The sequence below is a fragment of the Choloepus didactylus genome, chromosome 16, assembly GCF_015220235.1.
Source record: "Choloepus didactylus isolate mChoDid1 chromosome 16, mChoDid1.pri, whole genome shotgun sequence".
Lineage (NCBI taxonomy): Eukaryota > Metazoa > Chordata > Mammalia > Pilosa > Megalonychidae > Choloepus > Choloepus didactylus.
The window spans coordinates 17,106,011-17,119,902 of NC_051322.1; the positions used below are offsets into that span (position 1 = coordinate 17,106,011).

Genomic DNA, 13,892 nt, shown 5'->3' on the forward strand with positions numbered 1-13,892 from the left:
AGAAATGATTTAATGCCATATTTATTGTTTTCATCACTTTTTCACTCAAAATTATAAAATGAACATCTTTTCAGTCAACTATTTCTACATTCTTTTTTTAAAAAATTTATTTTTAGTTGTAAAATATACATGACATAAATACCATTTTTACTATTTTAAGTGGGCAATTCTTTGACATTGAGTGCAGTTACAATACTGTGTAACTTCACCACTATTTCCAGACTATTGTCATCATCCTAAACCAAAACTCATACTCATTTAGCAATAACTCTCCCTTCCCACCCTGACACCCTTCATAACCGCTATACTGCTTTCTGTCCTTTGAATGTGTTAATTTTACGATAAATCATATAATATTTGCCCTTTTGTGTCTGGCTTATTCTACTCAACATGATATCTTTAAGGTTCATCATGTTGTAGCATGTACCAGTTCTTCACTTCTTTTTGTTTCTGAATAATATTCCGCTGTATGTATATTCCACATTTTGTTTTTCCGTTCATCTGTTGATGGACACTTGGGTTGCTTCCACTTTTTTAATTATTGTGAATAATGCTGCAGTGAACATTGGTGTACTGACATATCTGCCAAGTCTCTGCTTGCAGTTCTTTGGGATATATACCTAGGAGTAGAATTCCCAGGTCATATGATAATTCTAGGATTAATTTTCTGAGGAACTGCCAAATTGTTTTCCACAGTGGCTGCACTCTTTTATATTCCCACAAACAATATATGAAGGTTCCTTTTTCTCCACATCTTCAGCTAACCCTTGTTTTTTTTTTAAGTTTTTTGGTTTTTTTTTTTTTAATAGCCATTGTGGTGGGTGTGAAGTGGCATCTTGTTGTAGTTTGAACTTGCATTTTCTAATGGCTAATGATGTTGAGCATCTTTCCATATACTTATTGGCCATTTAAATATCATCTTTGGAGAAATGTCTATTCATATCCTTGGCCCATTTTTTGATTGGGTTGTTTGTCTTTTAATGTTGGATTTTAGAAGTTTTTTATATATTCTGGGTATTAAACCATTATCAGATATATGGTTTAAAATAGAGAGAACTTTCTTAACATGATAAAGGACATTTATGAAAAACTCACAGCAAATAGACTCAGTGGTGAAAGATTGAAAGCTTTTCTGCTAAGATCAACAACCAGGCAAGGATGCCTACTTTGACCACTGTTATTCAACATTATATAGAGAGTTCTAGCCAGAGCAATCAGGCCAGAGAAAGAAAAAAAAAATACCTAAATTGACAAGGTCCTGAAACATGGCAACATGGATGAACCTTGAAGATGTAATTCTGAGTGAAATAAGTCAGACACAGAAGGAGAGATATTTTATGTTACCACTTCTGTGAACTATCTGAACAATGTAAAATCAATGTCTTATAATGTAGAATATTAGGGGCCTAGTGATAGACGTAGCTGGTAAGGGGGAATAATAATCTAACATGTTCAGATATGTTAATGATGGTGACTTCAAAGGTATGGTAATAGATAGGGGTAACAATTGCTTATTAATGGGATTATAAGTATCAGAACTGTATTGAAGGTGAATAGGATTGAAACAGCTTGTTTAAAGGCGTTTCCCACAGATCACCACAAATATAGATAGGTGCTTGTGTGATATACTTCTAAGGTATGAAGTATATCACGCAAGCACCTATCTAAGGTATGACACTAGCGCAGAGAGTTGACAACAGAAGGGTATATGGGAAAAATTTATATATTGCATACTAAGGACTATAATGGGAATACCATACTAGTTACGTAAATACTAGGGACAAATAATTGAAGGCTGACAGGAGCTATGGGATGTTTTGGGTCATGAGAATTGTTTAAAATGGAGAGTGATGAGGATTGTATAGCTAAGTGATAAGAATGTGAGACATGGATAGATTATTGTAGGCATAACATATGTTGTGTGAACTTGGGAACCCTGTGCATTGTAAGTCAAGCCCTCGATATTGAGGCTTTCTCAGGTGAAACATAAAGTTATAAAGAGGAGGCTAAGCCCACCTTTAATTATGCCTCGGAGGTTCCAGAGAACCTCTTTTGTTGCTCAAATGTGGACTTTCTGTCTCTAAGCCTAACTCTGCAAATAAATTCATCACCCTCCCCCCCGATGTGGGACAGGATCCTCAAGATGAATGAGCCTTCCTGGAGACATGGGACATGGATTCCGGGAATGAGCCTGACCCTGGCATCGAGAGATTGAGATTGTCTTTTTGACCGAAAAGGGGAAAAGAAAGGCAACAAAATAAGGTTTTAGTGGCTAAGAGAATTCAAATAGAGTTAAGAGGCTATCCTGGAGGTTACTCCTATGCATGCTTCAAGTAGATGTGCCAAATGACCACAATATGATAAGCCCAAGTCAACAGTAGTCCCAAAAACCTTAAAGAATACCCAGATCCCAGACTGGGACTGAGTTTCATTCACTGAGTTATTCTTCAGAGACTTAAATCCTTTAGAGTGCCCCTATGCCGGGTAAGTCCCCAAACCCAGAGGCGATAGCCTCTTCAAGAACATTAACTAGATGTGTCCCCTTTCCTTATAAAGTTGACACCCCTTTTCAACATGAACAGGTTAGGGTGGTCACTGCCTAGACATCCTTGAAGATGGGGAGAGTGATAAACTAGAGGAAGCGGTAGCAAAAGACAAGATGGAATTTAACAAAGGATTATGAATACTGAATATTTATATAATTTTCTTTTTTTTAGTTGCTAGAGTCTTAGAATAGCTAGAAGGAAAGAATTGAAATGGTGGAACTGTAACACATAGCATCCTTTGAAATTTGTTCTGTAGCTACTTGTTAAATTGTAATTTGAAAGCTATACCTTTTTGTATATATGTTATATTTACAATAAGGAAGTAACTGAAACTATGGTACTGTAACTCATAGCAACTTTGGAAATTTCCTGTGTATCTGCTTATTAAGTAATACTTTGAAAGATATTACCTTTTTGTATATATGTTATATTTCATAATAAGGAAATGACTGAAATTTTGGAACTGCAGCCTATAATATTTTTTTGAAATTTGCTGTCTACTTGTTAAATTGCACTTGGAAAGTTATCACTTCTATGTACATATGCTATATTCAAAATTAAAAAAATATAAAAAAATGATACCTATGTTGAAAATGAAGAAGTCCAGTTATCCCTATTCACAGATGACATGATCCTGTATATAGAAAATCCCAAAGAATACACAAGGAAGCTTCTGGAACTAATAAAGGAAGTCAGCAAAGTGGCAGGATACAAGATAAATACAACATTCTTTTTAAAAGTTGCAATGTATTCTGTCATATGCCAATCCCTGTAATTTAAAATACATTATTCCTATTTTTTTTCCCTATTATAAACAGTGCTGCCATGATTATTCTTATAGTCAAGTCCTTTGACTCATTTTAAATTATTTCCTCAGCATAAATTCCTTAGGTTTGAAATGCCTGAGTTGCTTCACTTGCTCTCTGGGCTCAGTTCATTTTCATCAGGAAGCTTCGTCCATCCTTTGAACTCCCAGACCAAAGGTTATAGAACTTTATACCTTACATAATCAGTATTCTGGGTCTCCCCTTTTCCCCCAACAAACACCCCCCACCCCCTCCTCCCCCAGTTATGGCTTCTTGTTCTAATACATATTTTGCCTGGTCCTGATACCTTATTATCGTTGCTTATGCCTCTCCGCAATTCATCTTAAATCCTTTGTGGAGTGAGGTATGGAGCGTGTATTTATAAATTAATACATGCATAGGTTTGTTATGGGAATTGGGAGCTAATTTCTGACTTCGTTCTGATGTTCTTGTCCTGTTTCTCTCCATAATTCCATATTGATTGATCATGTGCTTGCTTACTATTTTATTACATGTATTCTTAAAAATAATAAAATAAGCAAACTTTTAATATGAATGTCTTCTTTTGCTGTTTAATTGTAAAATATTTCAGGTTAATCTTTCCTTCATGTTTGCCTTATTTTATTTGCTAGCAATGAGTTGTCATTTGAATATATTAAATTCTTTTTATCAGGAATGACAGTGATGGGGAAGGAGAATCTGATGATCCTGAAAAAAAGAAACTACAGAATCAACTTCAAGGTTGCTTAAGATTTCATTCTTCAATTTGCTTTGTTATTAAAAAGATTCAGAGTGAATTTTCTGTTTGAATTATCTATATATTTTTCCTATACTTACATGAGTTTCAGGAATGGACTTGGTTCCTATAGTCAGTGTGGACTTTGTTTGGAACATTCTCATAGGGTTTGCTCTCTGGGGTGTCTAATGGTTTTGGTTTTATTCATGTAGTAAAAATAATGTTTGGTTTTATGTCTCCCTTAAAAAGGCTCTTAGCTTATTTTCTTTCATTTGATCATATTTTCTCCCTTTTCCAAAGGTAGCATTTAAACTATTAGCGTACTACAGAATCTGTTAGAATTAGATTTTACTGTCCAAGGAGCAGAATGAATTAGGACTTGCACTTGACCTTTATGATTGTTAATGTAGCTTATTCATTGCTTATTCATTCATGTTTCCTACCTGTTACTCCTCATCTGCTTTTTTATCCTGTTTCAGTGTTCCCACATACATTTATCTCTTTAAAGTTACCTGCTTTTACCTTGCAAACCCATAAAAGTCCTCTCAGTCTCCTCTACTCTAGGATAATGGCAGCATAGAAAAGGCAGAGGTGTTGGCTCCATTCAGATCTGGATTCCACCCCAGAGTCTGGCTGTCTAATTTTGGGCAAGTTACCTAACTTCTTGGAGTCTGAGTCTCCATCTCTAAAATGGAAATTAATAATACCATCCTGTCAGGGCTATTCAATGATCAGTGACTGTAAAAATTTCTAATGTGATATCTGACAAATTGTAGGGACTCATTAAATGGTAGTTCTTATGTATCTAGAAAGGCATCTGTTTAATTGCTGGCTTCTTTAATTGCTGAGATTTGATTGTTTGTTGATCATGCTAGCTAATAATTTTTCAAGTTGAGTTTTAGGCTCAGTCATTGCTAATATGTATGTTGTTAATTTGAATCTCACCAACTAGAATGAGTAACTGGGAAGAATTCTATTACATAAGTTCAGCCTTGGTTAGTGAAGGGTGAATATACCAAGCTTGGCCAGACTTGTAACGTTGTTTCACAAGTCTCTTCATTTTGGTAATATTTGTGTTTTACGAAGCCCACTGGGATGTATAGGAGAATACTTTAATAAGAATGGTATCTTGAAAATAGTACAGTTAATGAGGGTAGAGAGCATTTTTATATGCCAAGAACTTCAGTGGTGGATATATTGTCTAAGCACAGAAACTTTGGGTTCCCACTGCTGCTTCCCGACAGCCTGGAGCAGAGCCGGCCCTCATCAGGGCTCAGTGAGTCTTTGTGAGGTGACCAGGGCTTCTTGCCTGTGGCTTCGTTTCAATTGTAGGGCCAGGAACCTTTCTTCTGTCTCTGGTCTTTTGGTTTTGGCTTTGTTCCCCTTCACCATCACTACCATCCCTTCTGCCCTCTGCCACCCCCAGTAAAAATTGGATTGTATCTTTACTATGGGAAAGATACAACCAACTTTTCATAGAGGACATTTCTTTAAATTCCTTATCAGTTATGATAAGGGCCAGGAATGTATAAAAAGGAAAATGTTTAAAACATTTAACGAGGAAATTTATTTGGAACTTCAGAATGATAATAGAATATGAAAGGAGTCCTAGCCTCTCATACCTGGGAATCTTTTTTTCCCATTTTTAATTTAATGGTTTGCTGATAGATTGCACACTATAATGTCTGTTTTTGAATCTTCCCTGTTCTTTTCTCCCAAAACAGTTTTACCTCTGTTTCAGGTTATGGCATTAAGTGTAATATTTGATCATTAGAATTAAAAATGGGCTTATGATTTGGCTTTTCTGTTAGCTAATTTGGGTTTTCAGTAACTTTTTTTGAGGTTAACTAACTTAGAAGTAATATAACTAAAGACTGGATAAACTTACATAATTCAAAGTACAATCAAAGTGTTTTGGTTGTATTTTCCAAGAATCCCTTCCCGTATATAATTTGACAAACTATTAAGCAATGTCTTTTCGTTTGATAAAAAGGAGAAATAGTAGGTCAGCCCTATAGAACAAAGACTTTTCCTACCCCAGAATCGGTGTATTCAAATGTTAGAACCAGTTTACATAATGTTTGGTGCTTTTCCAAGCACTTTAGTCTCCATGATGTCATTTGATCCTTACATGACCCTGTCTGTGCAGCTTGGGCAGATGGTATTATTGTCATTTCACAAATGAAGGAGCTGAGCTAGAAAAGTTAAGTGACTTACCTGAGGTTATCCAGCCACCCCAGCCCAGGTCGCCAACTCCAGCTGACCATTCTCTGACAACTACTCCCTCATCACACTAGCGCAGAAGACCTTTTATTGCATAAAACTTTTCCAGGCAATTTTATAATGCATTTCTTTAACATCATTATTTCATGTTGTGTTCTAACTTTGATTAAATTGTCTTCCTTAATTTAAAGGTAATTAATTTTTTGTAGGTGCCATTGTTATAGAGCGACCAAATGTGAAATGGAGCGATGTGGCTGGTCTGGAGGGAGCCAAAGAAGCACTTAAGGAGGCTGTGATATTGCCTATTAAATTTCCTCATCTTTTTACGGGTGAGATGATTTAAATAATTTTATCTGATGATTTTTGTTCAAAATGCATTGACTGAGGTAAAGCATTCTCAATTCTCATCCACCATATTTTGGGTTATTATCTTAAATTTTGAGTGAAATAAGGGGGTGATATTTCTTTATGCAAAGATGTTTATTGCCTTTTAAAATACATATATTATATAAAAACAACCTAAATGCCAATCAGTAGAGGATAAGAGTAGTTCACTGCCATGCACTTATTGAAAAGTACCATGTACATCTACATTAATTAATTTAGGACTACATTATAATTTATTGACATGGAAAATGTCTATGATATATTATTAAGGTCAAAAAGCAAGTTATGAAATATGTGTGGCATGATTCCATTTTTGTTAAACAAATGTGTGTACTGAAAAGTAGGTGAAAATGTTTTGATAGTTAAAATGTTGATGTATGCCTAGGAGATAAGATTACAGGTGATTTTTTCTTTTGACTTTCATCTGAATTTTTTGCAACGGACATGTATTAGTTTTAGACAGTATTTCCATATTTAAAAAAGAAGAGTAATAATTGTTTAATAATTTCAGATAAACTGCCTATCCTCTGGTAGCAAAGGGACAGCTCATTACCATGAAGCAAATGCTGCTGGATATAGTTTAAGTTTCAGCAGTTAGTGGTTGGTCTCTGCTGAAGCATTCCTTCCCATTTGACCTTTATGTGACTGATAGCCTGTGTTTGTGATATGGCTCTCCCCACAATCTTAATAGTGAAGCAGAGGTTTTTCCTTTTGCAAACAAGCTGGTTTATGTAGAGAGCAAATCCGTGATACTCGCCTCATATTGAACAGGTCCAGACAGTGATGTCATATAGAACAGTGATGAAGAGCAAGGACCTGTGGGCCACGCGCTGTCTAGCTAGCTCCCAGGTACGAATTACAACCAGCGTAACCTCAGGAATATGACATGAAGGTGTCAAGGTTGACATCATTATCCCAGGCAGGTACAAAAATGCAGCTGAATTCATATTGTGTTACAATACTTATACTAGTGTTTCCCAAACATGAGTCATTTATGTATCTCTTCATGCATTTTGCCAAATATGTGGACCATTTTTACTTTTTATAGTCTTTTCTTTAAATCATTCAATGGAATCGAATTGAGTGTTCGGAAGTAGACCCTCGCATCTACAGACAACTGATCTTTGATAAGTCAGTGAAGCCAAAGCAACTGGGAAAGAGCAGCCTGTTCAATAAATGGTGTTTGGAGAACTGGATATCCATTTCCAAAAGAATGAAAGAGGATGTCCATCTCACACCTTATACCAAAATTAACTCAAAGTGGATCAAAGACCTAAACATTAGCACCAAGACCATAAAACTCTTAGAAGAAAATGTAGGGCAATATCTTAAAGATCTTGTGACAGGAGGTGGTTTCTTAGATCTCACACCCAAGGCGCTAGCAACCAAAGAACAAATAGACAAATGGGATCTCCTCAAAATTAAACACTTTTGTACATCAAAGGACTTTGTCAGAAAAGTAAAAAGACAACCTACACAATGGGAGATGATATTTGGAAACCACATATCAGATAAGGGTTTAATATCCCGAATATATAAAGGAATCCTGCATCTCAATAACAGAAAAACAAACAATCCAATTAAAAAATGGGCAAAAGACATGAACAGACATTTTTCTGAAGAGGAAATACAAACGGCTCAAAAACATGAAAAAATGCTCAACTTCACTGGTTATTAAGGAAATGCAAATCAAAACCACAATGAGATATCATCTCACACCTACCAGAATGGCCATTATCCAAAAAACAGAAAATGGCAAGTGCTGGAGAGGATGTGGAGAAAGAGGCACACTTATTCATTGTTGGTGGGAATGTAGAATGGTGCAACCACTCTGGAAGACAGTATGGAGGTTCCTCAGGAAGCTAAATATAGATTTGCCATATGACCTAGCTATTCCATTGCTGGGTATATACTCAGAGGAACTGAAACTTAAGACACAAGCAGACATTTGTAAACTGATGTTTATTGCAGCATTATTCACAATTGCCAAGAGATGGAAACAGCCCAAATGTCCATCAAAGGACGAGTAGATAAACAAACTGTGGTATATACACATGATGGAATATTATGCAGCTGTAAGACAGAACAAAGACATGGATCATGTAATAATGTGGATGAACCTTGAGGACATTATGTTGAGTGAAGTTAGCCAGAAACAAAAGGACAGATTCTGTATGGTCTCACTAATATGAACAGACATTAATGAACAAACTTTGGGAGTTAAAAGCTGACAACACAGGCGACCAGGAGATAGAAAGAGGGCAGAGACCAGCCATTTGATGCTGAAGGACTACAGAATGTTTAGGATTGATTGCATAGATCCAGAAATAGATAGCATAATACTGTGTGATGGTAGCACAGTATTGTAAGTACACTGAACAAAGATGTCTGTAAGTAAAGCTGAAAGAGGTGGGATAGGAGAATGTATGACACCAGAGGTAAACATAGATGATAAAGACTGGGACTGTATAACTTGGCAGAAACTGGAGTGGCCAATGACTGTTACTAAATATACAAATATAAAAATGTTTTTGCATGTGGGAAAGCAAATGAACGTCAACCATGTAGAGAGTTGAAAAGGGGATGGCATTCAGGAAAAAACATAATCAAAGCAAACTGGAGTCTATGGTCAACAGTAACATTGTAATATACCTCCATTAAATGTAACAAAGGCAATATGCCAATGCTAAATGTATATGAGAAGGGGATATAGGGGAGGAATATGGGATTCTTGGTAGTGGTGTTATTTGCTGTCCTTACTAGTATATTGTATGACATGTTATTTTTCTTTTTATCATTTTTTTCTTATTGCTAAAAAAGAAACAATTTTTCTTGTAGTAATCAGTATGTTCAAGTGCTGATTGTGGTGATAAATGTACAACTTTATGATGATACCATGAACAACTGATTGTACACTGTGGATAAATGTATGGTATGTGAATATAACTCTATAAAATTGTAGGAAAATATATGTATTTGAGTAAAAGTGTTGGAGAAAACATGGTGAAAGGGATGATGCCTCACCAATATGGACTAACTACAATGTGTAAACTCAGAATTGAATCTTAGAACACAGCCTAACGTGGACATAATAATTGTAATAGTCCCTAGATTGTAAGCTCTTACAGCAGTTAACTCTATCCCTGAATTGTAATGCCTATCTCTAAACTTTGAGATGCTGAGCCCCTAGCGTATAACCTGATTGGTCTCTGGAACAATGAATATCTCTGAGACACCTGAAACTCAGAGCTAGAGCTCGGCAGATATGAATGTCAGTATTAGTGCATACAGCCACTGTCAAAAAAAAAAAAAAAGCTGAAAAAGAGCCCAGACTTCAATTAGTGATATGAATGAAGCAGATCTGGTTAAGACCAGGGCAAGCCAGGCCAAAAGGTAAAGGTTGAAACTGATTGTGTTTTAAAACTTCAACTTCCATTTGAGACCAAGGGAAGAGATATCTATTTGGTACAGGATCTAAATTTTCTAAACGGTACAACTCTACAGTCGATTTGTTCAAACACCACAATTGCATGGAACTTTGAATAGGAAGTGAGATACGGTAGGTTAGTATAGGCTGGAGTGAAATAGTGACACATCCCAGAGTAATTTGGGCAGATAATAAAAAATATATTTACAGCCTCCATCTCCCCAGCCCCGAGGATCTGGGGGAATGTGCGGATGTGTTAGACATCCTCACCTGGACTGGTGTTGATGTTGTCACAAACATCGGGACTGGCGGTTTGATGTGCTGAGCCCTCGATCATGGGACTTGCCCTTATGAAGCTCGTTACTGCAAAGGAGAGTCTAAACTTGCATGTAATTGTGCCTAAGAGTCTCCCCCTGAGTACCTCTTTGTTGCTCAGATGTGGCCCTCTCTCTCTCTAACTGAGCCATCTCGACAGGTGAACTCGCTGCCCTCCCCCCTACGTGGGACCCAACTCCCAGGGTTGTAAATCTCCCTAGCAATGCAGAATATGACTCCCGGGGATGAATGTGGGCCCGGCATCGTGGGACTGAGAGTATCTTCTTGACCAAAAGGGGGATGCAAAATGAGATGAAATAGTTTCAGTGGCTGAGAGATTTCAAATGGAGTCGAGAGGTCACTCTGGTGGACATTCTTATGCACTATATAGATAACACCTCTTAGGTTTTAATGTACTGGAATAGCTAGAAGTAAATACCTGAAACTACCAAACTCCAACCCAGCAGTCTGGACTCCTGAAGACAATTATATAATAATGTAGATCACAAGGGGTGACAGTGTGATTGTGAAGACCTTGTGGATCACACCCCCTTTATCTAGTGTATGGATGAGTAGAAAAATGGGGATAAAAACTAAAGGACAAATGGGGTGGGATGGGGGGATGATTTGGGTGTTCTTTTTTCACTTTTATTTTTTATTCTTGTTCTGGTTCTTTCTGATGTGAGGAAAATGTTCAGAGATAGAGTGTGGTGATGAACACATAACTATGTTATCATACTGTAGACAGTGGATTGTATACCGTGGATGATTGTATGGTGTGTGAATGTATTTTAGTAAAACTGAATTTAATTTAATAAATAAATAAATAAAAATAAAATTTATATCAAAGTATAGCATAAATATAGACGTTCACGAACCCTTAAGTGTTCAGCTTAATAAATTGTCACAAAGTAACTACCCCTGTGTAATCACATCCAAATCAAAACATATCACATTGCGAGATGTGATGTTTCTCAGAAGCCCTCCTTCTGCCTCTTTGCAGTCACCATCCATCTTCTTCCCAAAGGTAATCACTCTCTCTTGACTTCTTATTTTGCCTGTACATTTGAACATTTAAATCATCTCACTGATTTTTAGTTAATAACTTTATTTTAGAAGACTGCTTTGTGCCTACTACAAATGGAAAAAATCATCGATTTTCTAATACACATTAAAAAGATAATGATTTAGGTGAAGTATTTTTTTTACCACCTAAAAACACTTCCTGTGCCACAGTGGTCTGTACCACACTCAGGGAAACACAGCCTTATAATGGCATACATTTAAAATAGGCAAACAGAATTCAAGTAGGAGTTGAAGCTTTTGTAATAGTAAATATAAAATATTTAGTTTTTCCATTAGCCATCTCTGTATTATTATTTTGCAGACCATGTACCCATCCACAGTTTGCACTTAGCAGTTTTTTAATATATATTTTATTGCTAGCTGTAACCCACTTTAGTCAGTATTATAATTTCTCATTAGCAAAATTGAGATGCAAAGTATTGATTTGTTCACTTGTTATATTTTGGCAAAACTAGGATTTAAGGTAGAATCATTACCCAGCTGTTTGAATGAGAATCTGCTACCTGTAATAATAACCTATGCTACCTTGTAGAATCAAGAATTGGCTAGAATGTCACAGGTCATCCAGACTGTGTTAGTTTTACTCTTTCAGAGGTCATAAATATTTAAAAGGAAAATATTTCCAGCTGCTCTTCCCCTGTGGCTATGGTTTCTCCTGCAGTTTTCTGGCCTAGAGCAGTACACACCGTAGATGCTCTGGAAGTGCCTTTTGGCTGAACTCTTTTTTCCCCCTAGGCTGTAAGCCCACCAGGGCAGAGATTCTTCTGTGTTCTCTGTCTACCCTTGGTGGTTTTGATGCATATTGGTTGAATGAATGAGAGCAAGCACATGAACTTCCTGTTAAAAGGATTATGTGTATGTAACCACACTTTTGACAAAGCGGTGTCTAGAAAAAGCGAATAAAATGTGTCTAATATTCTTTACCTTAGACTGATCTATTTTTAAAACATTTTTATTCTTACTGAAAGCTTTAGAATGAAACCATCTCCACAGTGTTCTTCAGTGTGGGTGATGTCTGTGGTAGCTGAAATTGGCAGCCTTGAAATTCTCATGCTACTTTTCTTATGCAAATTTTAGGCAAGAGAACACCTTGGAGGGGCATTCTATTATTTGGGCCACCTGGAACAGGAAAATCATATTTAGCCAAAGCCGTAGCAACAGAAGCAAACAACTCAACATTTTTTTCGATATCTTCCTCTGACCTTGTTTCTAAGTGGCTAGGTGAAAGTGAAAAGTAAGTAGTAAATTGATTTTTTATTTTTCTTTGTCTCATAGTCACTTATATGAAATATTATAGTTCAGAAATTATCCTAACTTGTCATTTAAATTTTGGAAATTTTTTCATGCTTATTATTACTAGGATATTAAAATATTCATTTTAAAAAGTTTATTTCTAGGTATTTCTGTTCCTACTGTTTTAAAATATGTTATGGTTGATTTCTGTATTAGAAAATTTTTTTGAAGGTGATGTGTGTATAGCCCCAGAAATATAAGTATAATTCAGATTGTAGCTCTGTCAATTATTCATAGCTCTGAGGACTTTAAGCTTATTTACCTCATACTTCTGGAATTGACAGTGCTGAATGACTTGGAAGAATATTGAAAGTATAGGGTAATTGAAGGTTACTGTTTTCAATAAAGTCGTGTTTTCAGATTGATTTTTATTCATGTTTGCTTTCTTAATGAAGATATCTAACCTCTGACTGTCAGTGCCTTGACAATTATTGTATATCATAGAACAGGAGACAGGGAGAACTACAAAGGGCAAACTTTTTAGAATATAGAATTGAAAATGATAGAGAATTTGGAGATACTCTGTTGAACCTCCTCTGAGAAGTATCCATCCATTGTACTGAATTCAGCCTTCAGTGTAATTTCATCTACTGAGATATTAATACTGCTTCACTGAGGGTTGTGAGGATTAGCTCACCTAATTCATGTGAAGGCTTAAAGTAGCACGTGGTCCATAGTTAGAGCTTAGTAAAGTTAGGCTATCATTATTTTCATTATTCTGGTCATCACCGTTATCAAGAGGAGCAGATTTTCTTGCATTTACCTATGTGTATACAAAATCATGTTAGAGGTGTTGTGTCTGGGCTCCCCCAGAGGCACACCTCACCCCGCTTTTGCCAAGTTAAGTTCTCTTTTTCCTTCAGATCATCAGTTCCTCAGGGACTCCTTTCCATGTCCCAGGCTGGTCTCCACCTTTTCTTCATAGCACTTACCACATTAAGAACTTATAAGATGGTAATTCATTACTTGTTTGCACGATTATTTGAATGTTTCTTATGCCCCAAGAAGATAGGGAGTTTGACTTTCTTTTTGAAAGAATCTCAGCATCTACCAAATTACAGTCAGCAAATATT

At 36.2% G+C, this 13,892-nt stretch overlaps 1 protein-coding gene across 2 annotated transcripts in view; it reads left to right on the top strand.

The window, feature by feature from the left end:
* Positions 1–13,892, top strand: part of VPS4B (vacuolar protein sorting 4 homolog B) — a 51,727-nt gene that overhangs the window by 20,318 nt on the left and 17,517 nt on the right. For both annotated transcript variants that reach the window (XM_037805711.1, XM_037805712.1), the window contains exons 4-6: positions 4,026–4,093; positions 6,521–6,640; positions 12,604–12,760. In XM_037805711.1, the coding sequence (XP_037661639.1) occupies positions 4,026–4,093; positions 6,521–6,640; positions 12,604–12,760 (345 nt within the window). The remainder of the gene's footprint in view (positions 1–4,025; positions 4,094–6,520; positions 6,641–12,603; positions 12,761–13,892) is intronic.